The 10447-nt window shown below is 32.1% G+C and overlaps 1 protein-coding gene across 2 annotated transcripts in view; it reads left to right on the top strand.

The window, feature by feature from the left end:
* Positions 1–2671: 2671 nt before the first annotated feature.
* The window catches only part of LOC146904100 (aquaporin NIP2-1-like), a 93325-nt gene continuing 85549 nt past the window's right edge, over positions 2672–10447 (top strand). The window contains exons 1-5 of one of the 2 annotated variants that reach the window (XM_085729577.1): positions 2672–2900; positions 3482–3706; positions 7732–7926; positions 8019–8080; positions 8338–8967. In XM_085729577.1, coding sequence (XP_085585703.1) covers positions 2787–2900; positions 3482–3706; positions 7732–7926; positions 8019–8080; positions 8338–8566 — 825 coding nt within the window. In that variant the 5' untranslated portion in view covers positions 2672–2786 and the 3' untranslated portion in view covers positions 8567–8967. Of the gene's footprint in view, positions 2901–3481; positions 3707–7731; positions 7927–8018; positions 8081–8337; positions 8968–10447 lie in introns of those variants that run through there. The other variant, XM_085729578.1, reaches the window with a different exon arrangement.

The following is a 10447-nucleotide window of genomic DNA, read 5'->3' as shown; positions in this document are numbered from 1 at the left end:
TTTTGTTTTTATTACAAAGAGGACGGAAATCCTGTTCTAATCTTTTTTTTTTTTTTTTTTTTAATTTGACATGAAAACTTCTAATCGTATTCTTAATGAAGTTGTTTTGCCTATAGAATAATTTGTAACAACTTCTTTAACATAGTTATTTAAACAGAACCATTATTACTAGTGGTTTTAGTCCACCATTGCATTATTAATGTGGCCAACGTTTGTTTATTTAGTTCCTCTGTTTCATGCAGAATATGCTAGGAGTTTTAAAATTTATTGGAAAAGTAATTTTGATTAGAAAAACTATTACTATTAAACTAATCATAAACGTCCAAGATTCATTATCTTGTGAGACAATTGATTTACTTTCAAACCACTCAAAAAAGAAATTGATTTACTTTCAAAGATAAAGTTTCACCAAATCAAGTATTTCTTAGAATGCGGGTCGAACCTAATTTAACCTCTATAAAACCATCTTGTAATTAAGATGATGAATACATACACATTTTAAAGTTTTATCTTATAAAATGTAGGACTCTTAACTCACTTTCACGCTCAAAACTAAATATATGAAGCATGCATGACCCATATGGTTCAATAGCCGTGATCCGATAACAAGTGGCTTGACATATATTAGGCTTTAATACCATGTTAAATGTGTTTTACTCCACTTTTAACAGCTAACTCGTAAGATGAAAGGTCTCAAACACATATATACATTGCACAATCTTGGAACTTTGATGGTGTGAGACTAAAAATATCCACCTAGGTCTTATTCCCAAGCACCCTACACAAAATCCAATTCTAACATCATCGTAGAATTTGAGTTGAGTTTAGCTAAAGCTCTACAAAACCATATTGTAAGATGCGGATCACCACATTTATAAACACATTTTTAGACTTTATCTCATCAAAAGTTGAATTTTTAACAATATTTGCACATTACAATGAACTAAGGAAACCAAAGGCTGAAAAACAACTAGAAACCTCTACAGATGCAAACTCCAGCGAAGGCTTTCATAAGAACAACCAGAAAGTTAGGAACAATAATGTCGAAAACATTAAAAGGAAACAACTAAATCAAGATCAAGATTAGATGAATGAATCATCAATTTCTTTAGTTATCATATGAACATAAGCTCAAGTCGACCAAGAAATTTGGTAAATATGATCCTTTTAACTCCTCCAAAAACCATATAAAGCCACTGCAAAATAAATAAGTCAACCTCTAACATTTTAACTCCTTGAATCCAAGTATCTTTCAAAATAACTCACTCAGTCACCCTTTGCCTATTCTCCAACGATGATTATTCTCCACTACTCTTCAAGACTTGCAAATTCCTTACCACAAATGCAATGCTACATTCCTTTCTTTTATTCTAGGAATAATATCATGACCACATTTGTGTTGTGCTTAGGACCTGGACCCAAAGAGAATCATGATTGGCTCTGAAATTCCATCCAATCTTTATTAGAAAGGAACGACTGCTTTGATCTTTAGGATGGCAAATATTTTCCCAAAATATTTTCCCAAGCAAGATGGATTTTTTATGCACATCATCATATCCCCCAAAGATTTCTTTTATACAAAATTATATAATATAAGAAAATGCTAACAAGCGCTCTTAGGGCATTGTTTAAGCATCCAAAAGTAACAACTTTTGTATTGAAAATTGTTCAGTTATAACTTTAATATGTGTTTGACTTGTATTTTCAAGACAAAATTTCTTTTTGTGGGTTCCTTAAACAATGCCCTTAGGACACTTGTTAGCAAGACCCTATTTGTTTTAGCTCAACGAATGTCAACTCAATGGTAAAAATTTAACTTTATAACTTTAAGGGATGAAATTTATATCCCTTTAGAAACAGTTGAAACATGACTATTAATATCCTCCTTCCATAATTTATTTTTTGAAAGTCCTAAGTAATACATTTCAGAGGATTTGAAATCAAAAGCTGTACATATTATACAAACCAATTTCAATATAATCAAATGTTTCGGACTGGGCCAAGGCCCAATCTGGGTAAGGATCTGACCTCTCCCGAGATCCAGTATATGCAGTGAATTCATATTATGAACACGCCCAAATTTCACTAGATCGCAGTCTAGACTTTTAATATGGACCGTCCCGTTGGAATCCTATGTTGTAACTACCCACATATCATTATAAGTGTCCAATGAGGACACCTGTTCGGGTGAAGGTCTAACAACCCAAAACCCTTCTTATCCTTTATAAATACTAATGAATAGCATTGGTTCAGATATCTCACTATTTACCCTAATATTTGACTCACTCGATCACTCGCTCGTTTGAGCGTCAGAGCATGTGCAGGTACACCGCCCTCTTCGCAGCAGCACTCAACCCTCATACCATATACCTTAGGTCTGAAAGGATCACCAAATGTTTCAGAGACTAAATAAAACAACAGGGTCGAAAAGAAAGAAAAAATGGTATATTTGCAATGATTGAAAACAAAAGAAAATATATTTGAAACAAGAAAAATTGTGTCAAAAATAAAATAAAATAAAATAATAGGTGCTAAAATGATTATTATGCAATTTCATCATGGGGTTTGAAAGGTGTATGGACTTGGCTAGTCCAATTGTCAACATCCTTAAGGAATTTGGCACACCAACTTCACTATAAATATACCAGTTATAGAATCGTTGAGGAGGCAGAAGAGGAAGATTATAAAAGGGTCATAACAGTATTGTTCCCTGCCACATTGGGTTAACATATAGCTAGAGATCACATTTCTTATAAGTTATATTACTCCAAAAGGTATAAACAACGATGGAGGAAATAGACAGATCAAGATCAACAAGCCGTTTGGTCACTTTTACAAATGAGCTGCAAAATCGCATAACCCAAAAGCAATCAATGTACCCTCTTGGCTTCCCAAAAAAGGTAATTGCTAATATTCGACAGAAATCTCTATTAATCTCTTTGGTTCATTTCTCTTTTTATTATTATGGCCAAGTATAATCATCTAATGTTTCAAAAACTGAACCACTAGCAACTAGCAAGACTTATATGTTATAGTTTTAACTGTTTTAAACTGCTCGAACCGGTTGAATAATGCATAGAAAAAGCTGGTTCACACACTAATAGAAACTCTCGCTTTTTCTGCGGAATTACCGGTGGATTTTGGTGAAAATTCCGCAGGAAACCATTCAATGAGGTAGAAACAAAAGTGACCAATTTGTTTTGTTTTGGTGAAAAAAATATTCGTTATATGAATGATACACATAGTCAAACCATGTCACTTATTTTGAACCAGAGCGAGTATTATAAATACACTTTTTTACTAAAAATGATAAGTCTAAGCTTTCAACTATTTTTAAAAGGTTTATAGAAGACAAATCCTTTATGAATGTTGTAAAATTGAGTTACTATCTTGAAAATGTTTAGTTAATTAACCATTTGTTGTTGTTGTTGTTGAATGATTGGTCCTTCATCAATTAAACTAAATTTAATATGCAATACAGGTATTTGCTGAGGTTATAGGGACATATTTATTGGTATTTGTTGGGAGTGGGTCTGCTGCTATGAATTCAATTGATGAAAACAAAGTCTCAAAATTGGGAGCTTCACTTGCAGGTGGATTCATTGTTACTGTTATGATTTATGCTATTGGACACATCTCTGGTGCACACATGAATCCGGCTGTTTCCTTAGCTTTTGCCACCGTTAAGCATTTTCCTTGGAAACAGGTTTGTCTCTTTATTTTGAAAAATTCTAATTTTTACTCCTTTGGATTAAATTATAGTAGTCATTTACTCAAGAGCACTTAGATGAGATGATAAAGGTCTCTTCTAACTTATTCAGAGTTATCGGTTCAAATTCAATATTGGGGAAGTAGCAGCATTAAACTTTCAGGCAGAGTTTGTCGTCCATTCGAGGGATCAGTATTTACGGAGTATACCCAATTTACGCAAAAAAATTATACGCCACTTTAACAATTTAATTTAGGGTCTTGCTAACAAGTGCCATAAGGGCATTGTTTAAGGAACACATAAAAGGAAATTATGTCTTGAAAATACAAGTTGAACACTTGTTAAAGTCATAACCGTACAATTTCCAATGCAAAAATTGCTATTTTTAGATGCTTAAACAATGCCCTTAGGACACTTGTTAGCATTTTCCTTTAATTTAATATGTTGTTTTTGTATGAGAAAGAAAAAATATGAATTACTTTAATTCGTTAATCGTCTAAAAAAGAGAAATTAAAATAATTAGAAAAAGATAGATTAATACTAAACATTAAAGGCATGATAGAAAATTTAAAAATTTCTACTCTATCAGTATTGTAAAATGATATTCTGTTATAAAATGTGACATGTATAGTATATGACCAGGGGAACATAGAATTTCGAGTTTCTTTGGATGGGAATTTAAATGCTTTTCAATCAAAATTTAATTTTCAAAATATAAATAAAAATAAACTAAAATCAGAACCACAAATCAATTAAATAATTTATTCCTACTTTTCTTCGCAATTAATTGGAAAAATATTCCTTTCTATCCAACAATCTTCTTTCGTTTCATTTCATTTTCGGTTTATTTTGTTCATACAATCTGATGCAAAACCAGCCAACATGAGTCAATTTCCAATGGATTAAGTCCATATCAAACTTGTTCCGCCAAGAAATAAATTGTTGTGAGTCAACTTCAAATATCATTCTGGACCCACAGAAATGTGTTTGCATTTAATTGGATGGGATTTCTTTAATAAAGAAATGACCCTATATATACTATATATATATATATTTTTTTTTTTTTTGAAGGAAGAAATGACCCTATATATAAGTCCTTGCATGTGATGCAAGTATTTGAACCTCATATCCTCACTGGCGTGAAATAATGCATATTAAATTAAATTAGTTTACATTAAAAAAAACACAACTACTCTTTTTTTTTTTAAAGGACAACTACTCTTTGTTAATACTCATCTCTTACACATTTATTATGGCCACTTTAGTTTTTTTTTTTTTTTTAAGAAATCAAAATAGGATATATTAAAACAACTGACTATCCTCCCAAAAAAAAAAAAAAACTGATTATCCTCCCAGCACAAGGTGTGTCAAAATAGATAGTAACAGAAATGTTTCAACAAAAAAGAACAATGATTAGCCTATACCCAAACATAAGAAAGGGTTCTGGCGTAAATCATGAAACTTATGATAAAAAGTTGCAAATTTTGCTTTATGCCACGAAGAAGAAAGTAGCTTGATGTTCTCCAAAGCTAAGAAAAGGAGTTTTCTTTGGTTCGGAAAAGTCTGTTGTTCCTTTCCTTCGAAATAACCCACGAAGTTGCAAACCAAATTAAGTATGTAAAAGAACGTCGCGCCTTTGTATAAACTGCTGAAGTACCAAATTGAATTAAGTGATCCACCAAGGTTGAGGGGTCCGCAGTATAGACACCCAACCATTGACGAACAAGATACAAAACCTTACCAAACTGATTACATAACAAGAAAATATGATCGGAAGATTCGGTTGAGTCACACCCACTGACACATAATTTCGCCTCATTATGAATAACTCCCTGACGGAATAAATTCACCTTTATAGGCAACCTATTCCGAAAGAGCCGCCAAGCAAAGATCGAGACCTTAAGGGGAATATCTTTCCTCCAAAGAAGATCCGCATAAACCAAAGAGGCATTATGGCTGATGGGCATTCCGTTAGTGAGAATGCGGAAGCCCCTCTAACCGTATACCCCACTCCTGGATCAGGTAGCCACGTTCAGACATCGTTAACAGTAACCTGCAACACCACAATCAGTAATAACAACCTACACTCCACTAGTGACTCCTCCTCCCATGCATTTAACCTCCATCTCCACTTCCAAGCCTCTCCTCCCTCATCCCACCCCAAATCAAACATCTGAGCCACATTTAACCATTATTTTCTGATAAATCAAACAAACGGCAAAACTGGACCAGTAGATGAACCTCACCTACCCATCTGTCAACCCAAAATAATGCATGTGATTCGTTACCTATTTGTAACCACACATTATCAGGGAACCATGCTCCTCCCACCGAACCAACATCGTCACATATATTAATCTCCCTCCACCACGCCGCCCCCTCCCTACCACCACCCTGGAGCCGCCCCCCACAAGGCCATATTTGACGGCCAAAAGTCTAAACCACAATCCCTCCCTATCCACTTTAGTAAATAAAAAAATATTTAAAATTAAATTATTTTCTTTGAATTTTATTCTTAATTAAATATTATATATATATTATTCATTAAAACTCTTATAGCTTATGATCCTATCCGAATTGAAAGATTAATTTGTGCAATTGAACGTAAATGATACCCAATTTACATATAAAATAACATTATTTCAGTCATTATTGAAAAAGTCAAAAATTTACGATCAACTTGCATTACTTAGAGCACAAGATGTGCCCAAAAAATACGAGAATCAAAGTACACAAGTTAACACTGGAAAAAACTACCAAACCCAAATACTACACAACAACCCTTCCAAAACTAAAAAGTAGAAACCCTACTTACCACAAAACATACTCTCGTGCAAGAATTGGGATCCACATTTAAAATTAGTTATTGGTTGTTTGCTTTTAAAATATTAGGCTTAGTTGGATGACATGGATGTGTTCTAATCCAAGTTATAATGCCATGTCATTTTACTCGCTTACCATATCATAATCTTGTTTGTGACATCATTCAATTTAGCCCCGATATAATAGATGGGAAAAAAATGTCAGACATTAAAAAAATTTAGGAGCCTAAAATTTGGATTTGGAAAAGAAGGACTAGCTCTTAAAAAAAAGAGACTAAATTCGTGAATTGAACAAAATGTAGGGATTAAATTACATTAATTTATGCCCAAATGAATGCATTCAACGATATTGTAGATTAAATAATTTGAAATATGTAAAAACACATTAAAAAAACCCTTTAAAACCTACAAATTTTAGATTATATAATCCAAAACAGGCGTGGAGAGTGGAAAAAGAATCACTCTAAGAATAATTCAAGCTCAAGAAACAAAATTCATGCCGATAATGAACCCTTTTAGCTAGCCTACTCATTTTGGCTCCACTAGTTGTTTTTTGGCTTAATTAATGATTTGGTCCCTTAAGTTATTTGTTGGTTACATTTTGGTCCCATAAGTTATTAACGTTACAATTTGGTCCCTTAAGTTATTTGTTGGTTACATTTTGGTCCCATAAGTTATTACGTTACAATTTGGTCCCTTAACTTATTTTTTGGTTTCGTTTTGGTCCCTTAACTTATTTGTTGGTTTCGTTTTGGTCCCAAACTACTCCCTTAACTCTAATAACTTATGGGACCAAAACGAAACCAACAAATAAGTTAAGGGACCAAAACGAAACCAAAAAATAAGTTAAGGGACCAAATTGTAACGTTAATAACTTATGGGACCAAAATGTAACCAACAAATAACTTAAGGGACCAAATTGTAACGTTAATAACTTATGGGACCAAAATGTAACCAACAAATAACTTAAGGGACCAAATCATTAATTAAGCCTTGTTTTTTTATCCTGAAAAAACAATCTTTAGGAATTATCTTTCGAAGTCTTTAAAATCATAAAAGAATGTTGTTCGAAAACTATCTTCTAAACTGTTTGCGCATTCTTTGATGCAAAGAGAAACCGTCACTTTATTTTTTGGGCTAGGTGTAGATTTCGACCCTTTCAACATAAGCACATAATAAGCACACAATCTTTCCTTGCAGGTCCCATTTTACATTGCAGCTCAACTCACAGGGGCAATTTCAGCTTCATATACACTTCGAGTTTTGTTAGAGCCATCAAAGCAGCTGGGGGCAACATCACCTTCTGGATCAAACATTCAAGCCGTAATCATAGAAATTGTGACCACCTTTACCATGGTGTTCATCTCCACCGCCGTCGCTACCGACTCAAAAGCTGTAAAATTATGCATACCAAAAATGTTTGATTTTGTTGTACCAAAATTAATTATAAACACACATTATCTTAATTAAAATGATTTTATTTGCAGACAGGAGAGCTTGCTGGAGTAGCAGTAGGCTCATCTGTTAGCATAGCAAGCATTGTTGCTGGGTAAGAAAATGTCTTTCCAGTCACATTTTTTTAAAAAGAAATATGCCCCTAAAAAGATCCCTCTTAATATTAAAAATTGATTGAATTTTTTATTTTGGTATAGCAAAAAAATTAGTGAGTCCAACAAATTATTAATAATAAGTAATTTAGAAAATATATCATATAAGCCTGTGTTGTGAAAATTATCAAAAGAACCAAGCCTGGTTATTTGATGCTGATTAATATAAGCTGTCAATATCTTGTAATCTTGTATACAGACCAATATCAGGTGGGTCAATGAATCCAGCAAGGTCTTTAGGTCCTGCAATTGCTACTTCATCCTACAAAGGAATTTGGGTCTATATGGTTGGACCAATTACAGGTGCACTTTTAGGTGCATGGTCTTATGTTGTGATTCAAGAGACAGATCATAAACAAGATATTGCAACTTCACAATCTCCACTTTCAGTCAAGATACACAATGAAATGAGTGGGATTGAGCTATAATTTGCGACATGGACAGCCAATGCTAAGTGTGAGAATAGTACATTTTAGTTTGGAGTTTGGACACTATCCAAGGCATATGAAATGAAATGTCTTGGATGATTTGAAGTCCAATTCAGTGCATATATTTAGTGCATATATGTATGTATCAAACTTAAGGATTAACCATGTATATTTCAATGGATATATACATTTGTGTTTCAATGAAAAGTTGGTATTTGTAGATTCTGTATAAAATGATTTTTTCGTAGTGGTTTGGCTTTTTTAAACGCCCATCCAAACACATATTTAGTCTCGCATTGAAGTGATAAAATCTAGGCTAAATTGCATATATATAGTTCTTTCACTTATTTAATATTTACATATTGGTCACTTAATTAAATATTGTTACGTTTTGGTCCTTCAACGTTACTTCCGTCAGTCCAATTAGTCATTTTCTGTTAACTTTTGACATCAATGTCTTCCTTCCTTTAAAAAAAACATCAATGCCTAAGATGGATCAACAATATAGAAGTTTCCATCGTAGACGTCATTAAATGAATTTATTTTAACTGTTTGATTTTTTTTTTGTAACGAGTATTGTTGGACTATGCAAATCTATTGTATCTTACGATGAACCACCAAGTACTAATTTTTGTTACTTTTCTCATCATACTTCTTCATCATTATCTACATAGACCTTCATCAACATAAAACCCAGAAAATTAAATAAACTCAAATTTATTTTTTTTTAAAAAAATATCTCAATCTTCATCTCTCAAAAACCTATAGATCTCAAATTATTTTTTTCAAAGGATCAACACCAACTCATAGTCCTTTCTCTCTTCCAATCCATTCACAGAAACATCACCAACTAATTTTGTTTTTGTCATCGTTCTCTTCTCTTTGACATAAACATCACTTTGAATCACCAACAACAAAGCACCCTTCTCAATTTGATCCAATCCCTAATCAAGTCCATGCACGATTCTCAGAGTTAAAGCATCAAACGGTTAAAAATAATCAAACCGTTAAAATAAAATAAAAATTAACGAGGCCTACGATGAAACATCTATAATAATGTTGATCCAGACATCAATGTTAAAAGATAACAAAAAATGACCAATTAGATTAATGAAAGTAACGCTGAGGAACCAAAATGTAACAACAATTATTTAAACAATCAATATAAAACCATTAAATAAGTTAAGGGACTATATATGCGATTTGACCTAAAATCTAAAACAAGTAAGAAAAGAATGGTACCACCTAATTAATTTCTTTAAAAAATACAATGCTTACTATGGTTAATATGGGGGAGGAATCCTCTTTGTTGACATTTTTTTCCATGTGAAATCTCATTCACTCCTTTTCTTTTAGCAGTTGCAGTGTTAATTATTAAAAAATAATTAAAGGTGGATTTGGATAATTTAATATTTATTTTTTGTGTTTAAATTCAATATTATCTACACTATTTTTTTTTGATGCTTTGTTGTTATGTTTACCTAAAAAAATGCTATTGTTATTTGCTTGTTGTTTAGACGTTGCTACTGCAACTTTTATATTTGTTGTCTGTAATACTTGATGCTGCAACCTTCTTTTGAAAGGAATTGTTAAATTGCAAGCTTATGTGTTGCAAATGTTTTATTATGCATTTTAGGACTTATGTTTATTTCAATATAATCATGTTTATGCTTTTGTTGAACCACTATCATGCACTATTTATGAAATGAATGAAAAAAAGACAAGTTGGTTGATAAAATCATCCATATTCTCAATTATTAATAATAATAATAATAATAATAATAATAATAATAATAATAATAATAATAATAATAATAATAATAATAATAATAATTAAATAATAATAATAATAATAATAATTAAAAAATAAATAATAAATAA

Source organism: Medicago sativa, chromosome 7 (genome assembly GCF_051527215.1).
Source record: "Medicago sativa cultivar Bolivia chromosome 7, Bolivia_mono, whole genome shotgun sequence".
NCBI classification, from domain to species: domain Eukaryota; kingdom Viridiplantae; phylum Streptophyta; class Magnoliopsida; order Fabales; family Fabaceae; genus Medicago; species Medicago sativa.
This window is presented reverse-complemented; position numbering and strand designations above follow the sequence as displayed.